Genomic DNA, 17840 nt, shown 5'->3' with positions numbered 1-17840 from the left:
CCCAGAAACTTTACTCCACGGTAGTTTCATATTATCAACAGCTTCACAAACACAAACGAATGAATCTGTTCCTCTGGTTTGCCCTTGAAGGCTTTTGAGGTCAAGCAGCTCCTCTGTCACGTTCATGTTGTCATCAGCTCCTCTTCAAAATATAAGTAGTTGTGCAGTGTCAGATGCATCGGTGCTTTCATCGCAGGCTAATGAGAAATAATCAAAAGGCCCTCCCCGTCCCCCAGTTGTCTCTGAATATCTGACGATATGTCCTCAACTCTCCAGCCAGGAAAACATTCATAAATTCTTGCTTCTTCTCGGGGCAAATGCTCTCCACCATTTTTATGACACAGTCTTTGATGAACGCACCTTCACTAAAAGGTTTTCCATGTTTCCCTTTGACTCAGAGGCCCGTGAAGACTCTCTGTTGTGATGCCGGAGCAGCTTGGAGTTGCTTCACTTTTTCAGCGCGGCCTCTCCCCGTTAGGTTGCCGTACGTTGGAGCATGTTTAGTCTCGTAGTGTCTCTTTACGTTGAAATCCTTAAACAAGGCAACCGCCTCTTTACAAATTAGACAAACACAATTGCCTCGATTTTCAGTGAAGAAGTATTGTAATTCCCACCGCTCCTGAAAGCGGCGGCCCTCACTGTCAACTTTTCTCTTTTTTTTTTGCGGTTGCCATGGCAGAAATGATTTGAGAAGAGTTCACGGCACGGATGCAGAGCCAGATAGCATGAGAACGGTGCTGCCACCGTGTGGTGAAAGGAGGAATTACATCTTTACATTTGTATGATTTATTTATTCTGACAGAGCTAGCGAGCCATAACTAACACATTATAAGACCGAAGCTGCGGGCCGTATGAAATCTGACCGCGGGCCAATCACGGCCTGCGGGCCGGACTTTGGACATGCCTGGTGTAGAATAAAACAAAAAATAAACATCAATCAAAAGAAAAGTGTGGAATATTTCCAACATGGCTCCAACATGCCGAGCTCTTATTGGCTGCTTTTCCTTCAGTCTGTGCTCCATCGCAAACCATCTCCGTCTCGGCAGGAAGTGTTGCTTAGAATTCTGAATAAATAAGAAGCCACGCCCCCTTACCCTCCAGGCTCCGCCTCTTCCAGGGCTGCACGGTGAGAGCCACACCTGAAGACACCATCAGTTCACCTTCTCTGAGTCTCACTAAGACCTCCCAGGTGTCCTCTGGTCTGATGTCCTCTTCTGTCTGTTGGTCCCAGCAGGTCTCTTCTTCTTCATCGTTGTTCCTCCATGAAGGTCTGATTCACAACATCTCTGAGGATGATGATGATGAGTCTGCTGCTGGACTCTGAAGGACTGATGAGGATCCAAGCAGCTGTTGATCTCTTGCTCGTCCTCTCCTCTTCGTCAGAGACATCTTCATCACAGTCTGATGGTTGAAGAAGAAGAAAAAGAAGAAGTGTACTGACAGCAGCAGGTTTATCATTGTTAAATTTATTTCCTTTAAAATTCATTAAAAAAAAATTTTGAAAAATGTGAAAATACATTTCTATATAAAAGAATATTTTCATACAAACAACCCATTCTGTATTTCAGTGTGACATCATCTGCTTTTTAAAGTGTGAACCAAACTGTTTTAAACTGAGTCATAATAATACAAACAGCTGATGGGACATCACAGGACAGAAGAAACGTCACAAGTGAAATAAAAACCAACCATCAACCATCAGTGATGTCATTGTTGGTTTGTGAACGTTATGAAGCCTCGAGACATTTGATTCACTTTGGATTTGATGAGAGAAGTTGAATGGGAGTCTATGGAGCCGGAGGCTTTTTGGAGCCGACCTCTAGTGGCACTCGCTGGTATTGCAGCTGAAGACACTTCTGGATCAGAACCATTTTACAGACCTGAAGCTACAAACTCTTTTATATCCAGACTGTGGTTCAGTCACATCGTTTTCATGTGAAGCTCAAACAACGTGATGATGTCATGAGGTCACATCACCACCACGTAAAGAAAGTCTGGACTCAAACACTTCAGGGTGATTAGAGGGTGAAAGTCAGCAGAAAGAGTCTCTGCAGGGAAACACAGGAAATAAAAAAACACACCGAGAGGCCTTCATACAGACGTCTGTGTCTGAGGACGGAAGAGACACTGGACGTTCTCCAGAGGACTGAATGTGTCCTTGTCTCTGTTTCAGGTGACAGTATTTCAGTGTTAAGGTGAGCGCTGTGACTTTAATGCACATAACCTCCCTCCACCGACCCGTTTGGTTCTGTGACTCAGCAGACTCTGGAGGAATGACTCTATTATCCGGGTGTGTTCCCCCCTTCCCCCACTGACCCGAGCCGAGCCGGGCCGAGCCGACCTTCTATAGCAGGAGGCAGCCGCTCTTCCTGCCTTTTTTCTTGGCCTGCAGCGCAGCCCTGGTGGCCATCTCGAACACCTCCCTCACGCCGTCCTTCGTCTTGGCCGAGCACTCCAAGTACCCGAATCCGTTGATGCAGTTGGTCATTTCCCACCCATCCTCCAGCTTCACTGGCTCCTGAGTGGACAAACCAGAACCATGAATGAGGACCAGCTCACAACCAACAGTGTGCTTCAGTGCAGAGAACATGTGAAGAACACGCCATCGGTCACAGGAATGACTTCACTGGAAGACCTCCAGGCTCATAACAACACTGCATACGTTCCAGGATCCAGACTACCAGACTGACTACACTACAAACAGATTCAGTACGTCCCAGTACACAGTATGTTAAGTATAGTATGTCCAGGATGTTCTGCTACATCTGCAGGTCAGCATGCTGCTCTGGATGTTCTGACCCACAATCCTTTGCAGCAGAAGACATCACATCGACTGAGCTGCAGAGAGAGTTTTTATGGTGAAGCAGTTTGTCCCAGTTCTACACACCTGCAGAAATGATCAGAGACGCTCGAAACATTCAGAAATAACAGATTTCACTTCATTTATCATCATCGACGGAGAACTGTGGCGTGTTTAAACCCAACTTTTACCTTCAGAATCATCAGCAGGTTCGTTTTGAGCCCGACAGCAGAGTGACAGCAGGAAGCTGCAGCAGAACCCACAGAGAGGGCTGCAGCACTGGGTGTGTAAGCCCCGCCCCTCCGTGTCTACTACTATAGTAAACCCCGCCCCCTCCTGAGTTTCTAGGACCTGATGGTTCGGGTTGCAACGGTGAGAGATTTTCACAGGATGATAACCGTCTTAGAAAATATCACATTATGACTGTATCACTGTACACTGTAGTTAATATTGTTATTCTTCTCATTCTTATTAATGTTTTTATTAGAATCAGTTTCCTGGAGGTGTGTTGAGCTCAGCGTCAGCACCACGACCTGGAGAAGATGCAGCAAATCATTTCAACAGCGTATTTTATGATTTACATTTAAACAATCGTATCTGTGTGGAGAGATTCTGAAAGATGTGTTTCCTCCTTCTCAGACACTTTGTCCAAGTTCTTTTATAAACTAAATATTAAGTTTTAAGTCTGAAGTTATCGTTCATTGTTTTGTGTGTGTCTGTGAGTCTGTGTGGTGTGTGTGTGTGTGTGTGAGTCTGTGTGTGTGTGTGAGAGAGAGTCTGTGTGTGTGTGTATGTGTGTGTGTGTGTGTGTGTGTGTGTGTGTGTGTGTGTGTGTGTGTGTGTGTGTGTGTGAGTGTGTGTGTGTGTGTGTGTGTGTGTGTGTGTGTGTGTGTGTGTGTGTGTGTGTGTGTGTGTGTGTGTGTGTGTGTGTGTGTGTGTGTGTGTGTGTGTGTGTGTGTGTGTGTGTGTGTGTGTGTGTGTGTGTGTGTGTGTGTGTGTGTGTGTGTGTGTGTGTGTGTGTGTGTGTGTGTGTGTGTGTGTGTGTGTGTGTGTGTGTGTGTGTGTGTGTGTGTGTGTGTGTGTGTGTGTGTGTCCACTGCTGACATCTCGTTCACTGTGTGGCCTTCAGACACCTCTGGAAGATTTTATGAAGTGGAGCCGCTAATAAACGACATCAGTAGCTCTGTTTGACTTTTAAACTATTTTGATTTGGACTCACTGAGAAGAGAGAATACATTTCTATCATAACTCAGTCAGGAAGCTGAGATTTAAAAAAAGGTTGACGTGAAAAGTCTTTTCTATTACATCATCCAAAACTGGAATAATAATAAATAGCGACCTGCTTCATCTTGGACAGCTGCCTTCGCGTGTGCTCGTCGTTCCTCAGGTCCTTCTTGTTTCCCACCAGAATGATCGGAACGTTGGGACAGAAGGCTTTCACCTCCGGACTCCACTTCCTTTGAATGTTCTCTGAGGAGGACAGGAGGAGGACACGTTAGACACCAGGAGGACACCAGGAGGACATGTTAGACACCAGGAGGACACCAGGAGGACACGTTAGACACCAGGAGGACATCAGGAGGACAGGAGGAGGACACGTTAGACAACAGGAAGAACCCAGGAGGACACGTTAGACATCAGGAGGACATCAGGAGGACACATTAGACACCAGGAAGAACCCAGGAGGACACAAACACAGTTAACCACTATCAGAGAGGATCTATCAGAGGTTCTATCAGAGAGGTTCTATCAGAGAGGATCTATCAGAGGTTCTATCAGAGAGGTTCTATCAGAGAGGATCTATCAGAGAGCTTCTATCAGAGAGGTTCTATCAGAGCGGTTCTATCAGAGAGGATCTATCAGAGAGGATCTATCAGAGAGGTTCTATCAGAGAGGATCTATCAGAGCGGTTCTATCAGAGAGGATCTATCAGAGAGGTTCTATCAGAGAGGTTCTATCAGAGAGGATCTATCAGAGAGGTTCTATCAGAGAGGTTCTATCAGAGCGGTTCTATCAGAGAGGATCTATCAGAGAGGATCTATCAGAGAGGTTCTATCAGAGAGGATCTATCAGAGAGGATCTATCAGAGAGGTTCTATCAGAGAGGTTCTATCAGAGAGGTTCTATCAGAGCGGTTCTATCAGAGAGGATCTATCAGAGGTTCTATCAGAGAGGATCTATCAGAGCGGTTCTATCAGAGAGGATCTATCAGAGAGGATCTATCAGAGAGGTTCTATCAGAGAGGTTCTATCAGAGCGGTTCTATCAGAGAGGATCTATCAGAGAGCTTCTATCAGAGAGGATCTATCAGAGAGGTTCTATCAGAGAGGATCTATCAGAGAGGTTCTATCAGAGAGGTTCTATCAGAGAGGTTCTATCAGAGTTTCCTACCTAAGCTGTCAGGACTGTCCACAGAGAAACACATGAGGACGACATCGGTGTCGTCCAGAGGTCTCAGACGGATGTAGTCCTCCTGACCCGCTGTGTCCCACAGAACGAGCTCCACCTGCAGGAGGAAGGTGGAACTGCTTCACTACCACATCAGTGTCTTCATGAGTCAGACTTTCCTCTGACTTCATTAAAAAACCTGCAAGCAGGTTCCAGGTGAGAGATGAAACATCAGCTCACCTGTTTACCGTCCACCTCGATGTCCGCCACTTGGCTCTGAAAGACGATGGGCACGTAGACCTCCGGGAACTGGTCCTCGCTGAACACCACCAGGAGGCAGGTCTTCCCACAGGCTCCATCTCCCACCACCACCAGCTTCTTCCTGATCGCACCCATCTGAGGACACAGTGAGGACATCTAGCATCGGATCAGGGAGTTCACAGCTCCATGAATGTTCTTCAAGTCAGACAGACTCTACAACCTACAATCAGCTGCAGTGATTCATCCCAATGTAGTGATCAGTCCCTGTAAACGTCAGGTGTTCAGATGTGCTGCAGGTGTTCAGGTGTGTTCAGGTGTGCTGCAGGTGTTCAGGTGTGCTGCAGGTGTTCAGGTGTGCTGCAGGTGTGCAGGTGTGTTCAGGTGTGCAGCAGGTGTGTTCAGGTGTGCTGCAGGTGTTCAGGTGTGCTGCAGGTGTTCAGGTGTGTTCAGGTGTGCTGCAGGTGTTCAGGTGTGTTCAGGTGTGCTGCAGGTGTGTTCAGGTGTGCAGCAGGTGTGCAGCAGGTGTTCAGGTGTGTTCAGGTGTGCTGCAGGTGTTCAGGTGTGCTGCAGGTGTGTTCAGGTGTGCAGCAGGTGTGCAGCAGGTGTTCAGGTGTGTTCAGGTGTGCTGCAGGTGTTCAGGTGTGTTCAGGTGTGCTGCAGGTGTGTTCAGGTGTGTTCAGGTGTGTTGCAGGTGTTCAGGTGTGCAGCAGGTGTTCAGGTGTGCAGCAGGTGTTCAGGTGTGCAGCAGGTGTTCAGGTGTGTTGCAGGTGTTCAGGTGTGCTGCAGGTGTTCAGGTGTGTTCAGGTGTGCTGCAGGTGTTCAGGTGTGCAGCAGGTGTTCAGGTGTGCTGCAGGTGTTCAGGTGTGTTCAGGTGTTCAGGTGTGCAGGTGTTCAGGTGTGTTCAGGTGTGCTGCAGGTGTTCAGGTGTGTTCAGGTGTGCTGCAGGTGTTCAGGTGTGTTCAGGTGTGCAGCAGGTGTTCAGGTGTGCAGCAGGTGTTCAGGTGTGCAGCAGGTGTTCAGGTGTGCTGCAGGTGTTCAGGTGTGTTCAGGTGTGCAGCAGGTGTTCAGGTGTGTGCAGGTGTGCAGGTGTGTTCAGGTGTGCAGCAGGTGTTCAGGTGTGTTCAGGTGTGCTGCAGGTGTTCAGGTGTGCAGCAGGTGTTTTCAGGTGTGCAGCAGGTGTTCAGCAGGTGTGCAGCAGGTGTGCAGGTGTGTTCAGGTGTGCTGCAGGTGTTCAGGTGTGTTCAGGTGTGCTGCAGGTGTGCAGGTGTGTTCAGGTGTGCTGCAGGTGTTCAGGTGTGCTGCAGGTGTGCAGGTGTGTTCAGGTGTGCTGCAGGTGTGCAGGTGTGTTCAGGTGTGCTGCAGGTGTTCAGGTGTGTTCAGGTGTGCTGCAGGTGTTCAGGTGTGCTGCAGGTGTTTTCAGGTGTGTTCAGGTGTGCAGCAGGTGTTCAGGTGTGCTGCAGGTGTTCAGGTGTGCAGCAGGTGTTCAGGTGTGCAGCAGGTGTTCAGGTGTGCAGCAGGTGTTCAGGTGTGTTCAGGTGTGCAGCAGGTGTGTTCAGGTGTTGTTCAGGTGTGTTCAGGTGTGCTGCAGGTGTTCAGGTGTGCAGCAGGTGTTCAGGTGTGCTGCAGGTGTTCAGGTGTGTTCAGGTGTGCAGCAGGTGTTCAGGTGTGCTGCAGGTGTTCAGGTGTGTTCAGGTGTGCAGCAGGTGTTCAGGTGTGCTGCAGGTGTTCAGGTGTGGTGTGCAGGTGTGTTCAGGTGTGCAGCAGGTGTTCAGGTGTGCAGGTGTGTTCAGGTGTGTTCAGGTGTGCAGGTGTGTTCAGGTGTGCAGGTGTGTTCAGGTGTGCTGCAGGTGTTCAGGTGTGTTCAGGTGTTCAGGTGTGCAGCAGGTGTTCAGGTGTGTTCAGGTGTGTTCAGGTGTGCTGCAGGTGTTCAGGTGTGTTCAGGTGTGCTGCAGGTGTTCAGGTGTGCTGCAGGTGTTCAGGTGTGTTCAGGTGTGTTCAGGTGTGATGCAGGTGTTCAGGTGTGCTGCCGGTGTTCAGGTGTGTTCAGGTGTGTTCAGGTGTGCTGCAGGTGTTCAGGTGTGCTGCCGGTGTTCAGGTGTGTTCAGGTGGGCTGCAGGTGTTCAGGTGTGCAGCAGGTGTTCAGGTGTGTTCAGGTGGGCTGCAGGTGTTCAGGTGTGCTGCCGGTGTTCAGGTGTGTTCAGGTGTGTTCAGGTGTGCTGCAGGTGTTCAGGTGTGCTGCCGGTGTTCAGGTGTGTTCAGGTGTGTTCAGGTGGGCTGCAGGTGTTCAGGTGTGCAGCAGGTGTTCAGGTGTGTTCAGGTGTGCAGCAGGTGTTCAGGTGTGTTCAGGTGTGCTGCAGGTGTGCAGCAGGTGTTCAGGTGTCAGAGCTGCGTCGGCATGCTGTGAAAAGATGAAGATGAATCCATGAAGACCAGCTGAGTCCTGGATCCACATTTATTGCTGCCTCTCTGACCTGGTGTAAAACCACCAACCCTTCCGTGCTACACCTGCATGCAGACATGGAAATTCACCTGATGGTCCCGAGCTGAGCGGTGTCTTCAAAATAAAAGCATCAATGACGTAGTCAACAAAGTAATCTGTATTATTCAAACAAACAGCAACAAAATGGATAGATATTGTTTTAATTCGTAGCTCCAACATGTGCAGCATCTGGTTGTCAAATAGCAGCTTAAGTGGAGCCATGTTTGTTTTTGAGTCCTCTGTTGAGGCTCCACTGACTGGTTCATAGTTCTGTTGTTGGTTGAAACACAGTGACCCATGTGGAGCCAGTGTTCTCCCACTGCAGCGAGGTGTGCATGAATGCTTCATGGAGCGTTCAGGAACGCTGCCTTCCTGTTTCTGGAGTCAACACACACAGAAGCAGCAGTTTCATCAGTCGCTGTCCAGATGAGTAAAATCCCAGCGGCGGTTCCTCGGTTCCTGCTGCTGGAACCTGTGGGACCAAACGTCCTCCTCGCCGCCGTCCTTCGGCCTCATCACACGTTCACCTTCAATAACTGTTTTCCTGATAATCTCTCGTCTCTTCATCAGGAGGATTGACACATTTCAAGTAGACTGACTTGACTATTTATGATGTGTCAGCAGAAGTGAGCTGATATTTAACATGTAACTTTCATCAGTGTTCATCCTTTAGGAAACATGAACATCGAAACAAAATCTTCTGTCAATACAGCCAGTGTTTGTTCGATGTTGTTCTTACTGCATATAAAAACCACCACGTGATTCTGTCTTTAAATAAAACAACCAACCTGTCGAAACACTTTGTGAGCCAGTAAAATCCAAACCAACACTGACAAAAAAAATACAATTCAAAACAACCAACAACAGACTCAACATTTAACATCTACGTAGGCCTGAAAACAAAAAATAATGTTGGAGATATTTAGTTTGATCAAACTGAAGAAATCCCAGAATGTCCACAGAAACCATCTCATTCATTTGATCAAAGAATAAAACATGGACATGTGGGATACAAATCTAAATGTTAAACTATGTTGATCAAATAAAGTCTCAGGATAAACTGTGACGTTTACTGAAGGTTCAAATGTAAATCAAGTTCAATCATCATCAGGAGTTTAATCACACACCTGCAGGACATGAACAGCCTTTAATGTCCTCATGATCTGACGACGTTGACGTTGGATTTGAACTTCACTTCCTTCTTGCTTGTTTACCTCCAGAACAAAGACTCGAACTTCTGACTGAACTTTCATTTACACTCCTCGTCCTCACGCAGGTCTGAGTTTCTCTTTGCATCCTTTCCGGAAGCAAACGATTATCTCTCTAACTGAGTCTGTGATGACAGCTGGCCTCGTGAACCCGCTTCATAACCACCGACACGGACACCGAGACACCGACACACGGACACCGAGACACCGGGACATGGACACCGAGACACCGGGACATGGACACCGACCGAGCACGAACCGAGTCAGTAGTTCCTTGTGAATGATGTTTACCGTCTGAATGGTGAAACCTGCCCGTCTGTAGTTGTTCCTGTCGGACCAGCGGGGGGTGCCCCAACGGTGCTGCGGAGATGACTCCGCCCACTCAGCGGACTTCCAGCCAATGAGAGCGCTGCGAAGAGCCACACTGACTCGGTCCATCCGGGCAGTGAGGAACCTGTCAGCCAATGGGAACACTGTACATGTGTTTTCACGCCTACCTTTCCTTCGGCGCACCTGAATATCTTCTTCAGCCTGTTTGGTCGGTGAACCTTCTGGGAGGCTGAAGTCCTCCTAAAACGACATGTAAAGTAGGAAGATATGAATGCTGGCGCTGGATTGGACCAGCGGGGAAACGAACTGTAATTCGTTGTGGACTTAATGTTAAAGTTTGGTCCTCTCAAACATATGTATGACCAGTCAGACGGACGTCACAGAGTGCTCTCCGACAAGTCACGTTGCTTTTTCTTTGTTGTATGGAGAATTACTATGATAGTCCTTTTTCATGATTTAGTTCCCCTCCTACTTTATTTTGAAAGTCTCCCTGTTCTCTTATTTTGAAGTACACACACCCATATCGGAAGCGTTGTCAACATCTATTTATTGTTATTATTATTATTATTTATTAATCCAGGTCAGCAGACGTGTTGATTAATAAAACTCATTTGTTTTGATAATCCGGGCGCGCAGATTTCCACGTTTGTATTTTATCATACGCGTCGATCACGTGGTCAGGTCGGAGGAAGTTGACTTGTATGGACCAATGAGCGTCGAGCTGGTGAAGATAGCGTTCGGCCATTGGCTGGTACAAAACGAAGGCAGTTTGAACGCGAACGTTGCATCTCGCGCGGCGGCTGGTTTATTGTGCGCGTCGCTGAGGGAACAGACGGTGTCGGTGAGCTCTTCAACGGTCAGTACTTTAGTTGGACAGCAGGAACTCTTCCCGTTGACTCTGTCCACCTGAAGGCGGTGATGTTTGATCCGTGTTCGGCAGCGAGCTGATAGTTCGGTTCGTGTGAAGGTTGCTAACGCTCCGGTGGGAAGCTGCTAGGTGTTAGCTCGCCAGTTAGCTTCACTCCAGCTCAGAAATATGACGTCACGAGCTCCCACCAGGCTGTAACTGAACATTTCCTTCTTTCGTTCGTTTCTGGTCAGTTCGGAACAAACAGCTGTGATGATGGCCGACAGTGAGTCCGTTGGAGCCTCTGAGCGCTATGAGTTTGATGCTCCGTCCCACGTCGTGGACTTCAAAGATCTGCTGGATGCAGGAAGCGACGACCAGTGGTTCGGTAAGTCTGCCCTCAACATGTGGACCGAACCGGCAGCCGGGTCACCACAGCAGGTTGGAACTTTCCCAGCTGCTCTTGAACGCACCGTCAGGTCGTTCTCCGTCTTCGTGAAACTTGTTTGTGTGTCTGCTGATCAGCCCAACAGGCAGACAGTCACCTGATCACTCCTCTGAGGCCCGACCAGCCGCTGGGCAGAAGTGAAGAGCCCGGGGCCGCTGCAGAACCGGAGGTCCGGACGGATGTGGACTCTGGTCAGTGTGTCTGCAGTGAATGATGACAGCATCTGTACCGGTGATGTTCTGACCTCCGACCCGGTTAACGTGAGCCCGTCTGCTCTGATGGATCTTCCAGGTCCCGACACGTCCTCCTCTCCACCTTCCAACATCGTCACGTCCTGGGGGGCCGAACCCGGAGCTCGGCCCGACGGCCGGCGGAGGACCGGAACCGCTCGTGCGGCCGCTGCGCAGCCACGCAGGTACGCTGCTTCACCTGTTTGCTCCTCAGCAACATCCTCAAAGAACCCGTGCGCTGTCGCGTCCCTGCTTGTGATGGACGGACCTTCAGTGACTCCGGTTCTGAAGCCGAGTCCAGCGGACCCGTTGCGGCGGGACAGGGTCGTCGGTCCGGTTCCTCCCGGTTCTCCTGGTTTGGGTCACGAGTTGTGACGTGACGAGACGTGAGGAAGAGGAGTTACAAAGATGAAGACTGCAGCGGCTCAAAGAAAAGGAGCCGTTTCATGAGGGAAACTCGCCGGGACGGTTTTTGTTCTGGACTTGAGAGGAAACATCTGAACTGTAACAAACTCAGACACACTTCACGTTTCATCTGTTTGTTTTTCTAACCCACTGATTTTATTTCAGGGTTTCAAAGCGTAAAACGACCGGCGGTCCGTCAGCACCGCCGCCACCAAAGAAACAGAGAGAGTAAGTGTCTTCGTTGGATCTGAAACCCCGAAGAGGCTTCAGAGGTCCGTTTACTCTCCACAGAGAGCTCAGAACAAACTGGGTCAGAACCACTGCTTTGTGTTTCTGTAGGAGTCCTGTTGGTCAGAAATCCAGGAGTGGACCGATGAGCTCCAGGTCTGCAGCCAAAGGCCCTGCAGCCGCTTCCACCTCCAGAAGGTGAGTTGAATTCTTCCACCTCCACACGGTGAGTTGAATTCTTCCACCTCCACACGGTGAGTCGAATTCTTCCACCTCCACACGGTGAGTCGAATTCTTCCACCTCCAGGTGAGTCGAATTCGAATGAGTTGAATTCTTCCACCTCCACACGGTGAGTCGAATTCTTCCACCTCCAGACGGTGAGTCGAATTCTTCCACCTCCACACGGTGAGTCGAATTCTTCCACCTCCACACGGTGAGTCGAATTCTTCCACCTCCACACGGTGAGTCGAATTCTTCCACCTCCAGAAGGTGAGTCGAATTCTTCCACCTCCAGGTGAACCTCCACACGGTGAGTCGAATTCTTCCACCTCCACACGGTGAGTCGAATTCTTCCACCTCCAGAAGGTGAGTCTTCCACCTCCACACGGTGAATTCTTCCACCTCCAGAAGGTGAGTCGAATTCTTCCACCTCCACACGGTGAGTCGAATTCTTCCACCTCCACACGGTGAGTCGAATTCTTCCACCTCCACACGGTGAGTCGAATTCTTCCACCTCCACACGGTGAGTCGAATTCTTCCACCTCCACACGGTGAGTCGAATTCTTCCACCTTCCACCTCCACACGGTGAGTCGAATTCTTCCACCTCCACACGGTGAGTCGAATTCTTCCACCTCCACACGGTGAGTCGAATTCTTCCACCTCCACACGGTGAGTCGAATTCTTCCACCTCCACACGGTGATCGAATTCTTCACGCCCTCCAACAGCAGCGGTGATGTCACAGCAGGTTGAGACCAACCAATCAGGTGTTGGGACTGAAAGTGAACGCCGGTGTGATTGTTGCCATCAAAAATGTCTTATTTTCTCAAAAATTGCGATATAATTCGAGGAGATTTAAATGAATTTATTTGCCTGAAACTTGCATGAATTAGATAAAATTGCAACCAAAAAAAAGAAATTTAAGCACTACCTGATTCAGTAATAAATATGCAATGACTTCCTGTGATAATTATCATGCTGCACATCAGAAATATTTTAGTTTTAATCTGTTCTTTCTATTTATTTATTTATTTATTTATGTCCTCAGTAACTGGTATAACAGCAGGTGGTCCGTCTCTCTGATGATGATGATGAACTGTGATTGTGTCCACCAGGCCGAGCAGCTCTGAAGAACAGGAGCTGGAGCACATCAGGAAGCTGCAACAGGAAGTGTCTCTGCACCGTAAGAAGAACGAGGCCAGCTACAAGGCTGCTCTGGCTGGCAGTGAGTCCGTGTTCCTGCTGCTGTCGCACGTGGTGCTCCGCTCCTCCGTTTCAGGTGGACTTCAACACCGTCTGGATCTCTGTTGTTTCAGATCCACCACCGAAGAAGATGCTCCTGTCCAACACGGTGCCCAAAGACTTCAACTTCAGCACCAACAGCCGAGCGAAGGCGTCCGCTTCGTCCGACACGTCCCACAAGGACGTGGACTTTGTCCATCAGCTGCGCCGACCCTCGTCCCCGGTAAGAAGTTCTTCTGAGCTCAGCTGGAAGTTCAGCTGCAGTCTGAAGGATAAACTGTCCACTCATCCACAACACGCTTAGAAAGAACACGCTTAGAAAGAACACGCTTAGAAAGAGCACGCTTAGAAAGAACACGCTCAGAAAGAACACGCTTAGAAAGAGCACGCTTAGAAAAGGCATGTTTAGAAAGAACACGTTTAGAAAGAACACGCTTAGAAAGAGCATGCTTAGAAAGAGCACGTTTAGAAAGAGCACGCTTAGAAAGAGCACGTTTAGAAAGAACACGCTTAGAAAGAGCACGTTTAGAAAGAACACGCTTAGAAAGAACACGCTTAGAAAGAGCACGTTTAGAAAGAACACGTTTAGAAAGAGCACGTTTAGAAAGAACACGCTTAGAAAGAACACGCTTAGAAAGAGCACGTTTAGAAAGAACACGCTTAGAAAGAGCACGTTTAGAAAGAACACGCTTAGAAAGAGCACGTTTAGAAAGAACACGCTTAGAAAGAACACGCTTAGAAAGAACACTCTTAGAAAGAGCACGTTTAGAAAGAACACGCTTAGAAAGAACACGCTTAGAAAGAACACGCTTAGAAAGAGCACGTTTAGAAAGAACACGTTTAGAAAGAGCACGTTTAGAAAGAACACGCTTAGAAAGAACACGCTTAGAAAGAACACTCTTAGAAAGAGCACGTTTAGAAAGAACACGCTTAGAAAGAACACGCTTAGAAAGAACACGCTTAGAAAGAACACGCTTAGAAAGAACACTCTTAGAAAGAGCACGTTTAGAAAGAACACGCTTAGAAAGAACACGCTTAGAAAGAACACGCTTAGAAAGAGCACGTTTAGAAAGAACACGTTTAGAAAGAGCACGTTTAGAAAGAACACGCTTAGAAAGAACACGCTTAGAAAGAGCACGTTTAGAAAGAGCACGTTTAGAAAGAACACGCTTAGAAAGAGCACGTTTAGAAAGAACACGCTTAGAAAGAGCACGTTTAGAAAGAACACTCTTAGAAAGAACACGCTTAGAAAGAACACGCTTAGAAAGAACACGCTTAGAAAGAGCACGTTTAGAAAGAGCACGCTTAGAAAGAACACGTTTAGAAAGAACACGCTTAGAAAGAACACGCTTAGAAAGAGCACGTTTAGAAAGAGCTCAGCTCGACACGTACATGTGAAACATGTAAAAACCAACAGGATGTCTCCTCCGTCCGTGTTCCTGCAGGCGAAGGCCCGGAGAGGAGCCACGGTGCCCAAACCCTTCAACCTATCCACCGGCACCAAGAGGAAGGGGGAGGAGCCTGCTGCCTACGTGCCCATGGCCCAGCAGATAGAGCAGTTCCAGAGGAGAACCCCCACCCGCTACCATCTGCGCAGCCGCAGCAGTCAAGTGAGAGGTGAGCAGAAGCTGCTGGAGAGGTGGAGATGTTCTCCTGCACAGAGGGCTCACTCTGCTCACTGAACCAACACCTGTTTCTGTCAGGACCCTCCCCAGTGAAGGGGGACCACCTGAAGCTCACCCAGCCTCACTCCCCCCACCTTATGACCCGCCAGAGGAGCCGGCCAATCGCAGCGAAGAGCAGCTCTCAGCTGGAGGCGGAGGAGGCGGAGCAATTTCACAAGTGAGGCTCTTTACTTTGTTCCTGCTCGTCTGTCAGAAGCTTTTTGTAGCTCTCGTCTTAACATGTCTTTAAATATCATGTCGTTCATATGTCCTGCTGCTCCACCTGCTGCTCCACCTGCTGCTCCCACACATCACAACACTGCCTTCATTTATACTCTCCATGTCTGCTTCTGGAGTGGGCTGATGGTCCACCTGTTTACAGATGTAGAGCACCATCAATCTGATATTATACCAACATGCTGGGGTTGAAACTGAGGCTCCTGATTGGTCGGTGCAGTCGTCCTCTCTGGTTTAAGATCAAGTGCTGCTGCTTTAATCCCAGGTTTAAGATCAAGTGCTGCTGCTTTAATCCCAGGTTTAACATCAAATGCTGCTGCTTTAATCCCAGGTTTAAGATCAAGTGCTGCTGCTTTAATCCCAGGTTTAAGATCAAGTGCTGCTGCTTTAATCCCAGGTTTAACATCAAGTGCTGCTGCTTTAATCCCAGGTTTAAGATCAAGTGCTGCTGCTTTAATCCCAGGTTTAAGATCAAGGCCCTGGAACTGAACAAGAAGATCCTGGAGAGTGCCGAGGAGCTGAAGAAGCCGGCCGTGAAGGAGCCCACCGTCCCGCAACACTTTGAGCTGGAGATTGAAAGAAGGCTGCAGGAGAGACAGAGCAGGAAGCCTGAGGACGGCGAGGAGAAGCCCCCCGCCTTCAGAGCCAAGCCCCTCCCCAAGAAGGTCCTGGAAGGAGTCCAAGTGAGTTTAAAGACAGGAAGTTCCCTCTGAAAGTGTGACAACAGGAAGCTGTGCAGGTGTAAAAAGGTTCCTCCTTCAACAGGGGCTGCCAGAGAAGAAGGTTCCGTTTCCAACGGTGCCCGAGTCGCCAGCGTTCGCCCTCAAGAAGAGGGTTCGTGTGGAGCGACAGGTGGAGGAGGTGAGGAGTGTTTCAGGTCTTCAGTTCACCCTCCACCTCCACCTCCACCTGACTGTCTCTGTCTTCCAGGTCAAACCGCCCTCCCCCATCAAGGTGCCCCCGGTGCCCCACTTCGGCCTCCCCTTCCAGCCCCGGCTGCCAGAGAAGCACCAGGTGGAGGTGTGTCCTTTCTCCTTCGAGCAGCGGGAGCGAGAGAGACGGGCGCTGAGAGAGAAGAAGATGGAGGAGCAGCAGAGCCTGGAGGTGGCGTCTCCCCTCCACAACACCACTTCTCCCTCTGCAACACCAACACACCTGTTAAAGCTCTTTTCTGCTGCTGAACACCTGCAGGTCCCTCAGTTCAAGGCCCAGCTGCTGCCCCACTTCCACACGGTGGTCCTCCCCGAGAAGAAGAAGCTGGAGCCCACCAAGCCGGAGCCCTTCAGACTGCTGCTGGATGAACGGGGAGCTGTGAAGAGCAGCCGCTGGGAGCAGATGGTAGGACGGACCTGCTGCTCTTCTTCATGTGGATGTGTTCTCTGAAGTCCAACCATCATCTGTGTGTTCCAGGTGAAAGAAGAGCAGAAACATCAGGAGGAAGCAGCGGCCTTCAAAGCCCGGCCCAACACGGTGACTCACAAAGAGCCCTTCAGGCCCAGGAGGGAGAACCGGGCCGCACCGGGTAAGACGCCAACACGCCTCTGGACCGCCAGTCCACCGGAAAACGGCAAGATCCCAGCTGACGTGTTTCCCATTTCCTAACGTGTTTCATGTTTCCTGACGTGTTTCCTGGCGTGTTTCATGTTTCCTGACGTGTTTCCTGGCATGTTTCCTGGCGTGTTACGTGTTTCCTGGCGTGTTTCATGTTTCCTGACGTGTTTCCTGACGTGTTTCCTGGCGTGTTTCGTGTTTCCTGACGTGTTTCCTGACGTTTCCTGGCGTGTTTCCCGACGTGTTTCCTGACGTGTTTCCCGACGTGTTTCCCGACGTTTCCTGACGTGTTTCCTAACGTGTTTCCTGACGTGTTTCCCGACGTTTCCTGACGTGTTTCCCGACGTGTTTCCCGACGTTTCCTGCTCCCCTGTATAGAATATAAAGCGGTGTTCTCGGGTGTTTTCAGCTCCTCCTTGTTCTGCAGCCGTTGAGGCCTTCGAGCTGGCGACGGAGCGCCGGGCCCGGGAGTGGCAGGACTACGAGCGGCTGGCCGGAGAGAAAGAGGCTCTCAGGGCGCAGATGGAGGCGGGGCAGAGACGGGAGGAGGAGCAGAGGGAGAAAGAGGAGGTCGCCCGTCTGCGGCAGGAACAGGTGACTGAAAACAAACCCTTCCATCAGCCGTGGTTCTGTCCGGTCTGAATCTGTGACCCGGTTCTGCGGCTTTCGGTCCTCGGTCAGACTGAGCTTGTAGAAGCTCCTCCGGTCCGACCCGGTCCACACCGAGTCTGACGGCTTCCTCCTCCTCTGCAGGTCCACAAGGCTCGGCCCGTCAGAAACTACAAACCTGTAGCGGTGAAGAAGAGTGAAGTTCCTCTCACCGTCCCAGAGTCTCCCAACTTCTCCGACCGCTTCCGCCTGTGATGATCCGACTGGCTGCTTCCACAGAACCCCTTCACTGCTGCACGGCTTCAGGCCTGAAGTGGACCTCCACCGGTCCTGTTGGTCAGCAGGGAGCAGAACCCAACGTTGTACATACATGTGATTTGAGATGCTGACTGTGTTTCTGAGCTGTAGGTTTGAACCTGCTGCTGTACTTCCTGTCTGAGTCTGTTTTTACTTTTCCTTTAATAAAAGTCGTCAGATACCACCGATGGTTCTGGTTCTGAACACTTCATGTCTGTGACTGTTGGTGTTATTTCTGACCAACCTGACTGGAGGATTAAATCACACTAAATATAAAATAATAAATACATTCAACAATATGAAAAACTAATAAATCACAGATTAGTTGAACTGAATATCTGTTAGAAAATAACGACCCACATTTCAACTGAAGTCTTTCCATCCTTAATAAAATCCCAA

At 49.5% G+C, this 17840-nt stretch overlaps 2 protein-coding genes across 3 annotated transcripts; one reads left to right on the top strand and one right to left on the bottom strand.

The window, feature by feature from the left end:
• Positions 1 to 237: 237 nt before the first annotated feature.
• On the bottom strand, positions 238 to 9506 carry LOC138636900 (rho-related GTP-binding protein RhoA-C-like). The gene is made up of 6 exons (XM_069725202.1): positions 9426 to 9506; positions 5427 to 5582; positions 5190 to 5304; positions 4140 to 4270; positions 2317 to 2518; positions 238 to 1401 (listed from the first exon to the last, which is right to left on the bottom strand). Exons 2-5 carry the CDS (start codon positions 5580 to 5582, stop codon positions 2345 to 2347), a joined length of 576 nt encoding a protein of 191 aa, XP_069581303.1. The 5' UTR covers positions 9426 to 9506; the 3' UTR covers positions 238 to 1401; positions 2317 to 2344.
• A 714-nt stretch (positions 9507 to 10220) lies between these two features.
• On the top strand, positions 10221 to 17650 carry tpx2 (TPX2 microtubule nucleation factor). 2 transcript variants are annotated; one of them, XM_069725207.1, is made up of 17 exons: positions 10221 to 10320; positions 10566 to 10699; positions 10837 to 10950; positions 11051 to 11174; positions 11560 to 11622; positions 11734 to 11820; positions 12957 to 13066; positions 13158 to 13306; positions 14529 to 14700; positions 14787 to 14925; positions 15448 to 15667; positions 15750 to 15845; positions 15915 to 16088; positions 16176 to 16322; positions 16395 to 16506; positions 16963 to 17129; positions 17289 to 17650. In XM_069725207.1, exons 2-17 carry the CDS (start codon positions 10585 to 10587, stop codon positions 17397 to 17399), a joined length of 2100 nt encoding a protein of 699 aa, XP_069581308.1. In that variant the 5' UTR covers positions 10221 to 10320; positions 10566 to 10584; the 3' UTR covers positions 17400 to 17650. The 2 variants fall into 2 exon arrangements, with proteins under 2 accessions (XP_069581308.1, XP_069581306.1); XM_069725205.1 differs by having other exon boundaries at positions 16945 to 17129.
• The last annotated feature ends 190 nt before the right edge of the window (positions 17651 to 17840 follow it).

Source organism: Brachyistius frenatus, unplaced genomic scaffold, assembly GCF_029030835.1.
Source record: "Brachyistius frenatus isolate BFR_SWC_R1_liver_20210118 unplaced genomic scaffold, ASM2903083v1 Contig_414, whole genome shotgun sequence".
In the NCBI taxonomy this organism is placed as follows: Eukaryota; Metazoa; Chordata; class Actinopteri; family Embiotocidae; genus Brachyistius; species Brachyistius frenatus.
This window is presented reverse-complemented; position numbering and strand designations above follow the sequence as displayed.

Coding starts and splice junctions, on each gene's coding strand:
- LOC138636900 (XM_069725202.1), bottom strand. CDS start 5,582: ATGGGTGCGATCAGGAAGAAGCTGGTGGTGGTGGGAGATGGAGCCTGT. Junction 5,305..5,426: donor TCGAGGTGGACGGTAAACAG/GTGAGCTGATGT, acceptor TTCCTCCTGCAG/GTGGAGCTCGTTCTGTGGGA. Junction 2,519..4,139: donor AGCTGTCCAAGATGAAGCAG/GTCGCTATTTAT, acceptor TTGTCCACTCAG/GAGCCAGTGAAGCTGGAGGA.
- tpx2 (XM_069725205.1), top strand. CDS start 10,585: ATGATGGCCGACAGTGAGTCCGTTGGAGCCTCTGAGCGCTATGAGTTT. Junction 11,623..11,733: donor CCACCAAAGAAACAGAGAGA/GTAAGTGTCTTC, acceptor GTGTTTCTGTAG/GAGTCCTGTTGGTCAGAAAT. Junction 13,307..14,528: donor TGCGCCGACCCTCGTCCCCG/GTAAGAAGTTCT, acceptor GTGTTCCTGCAG/GCGAAGGCCCGGAGAGGAGC.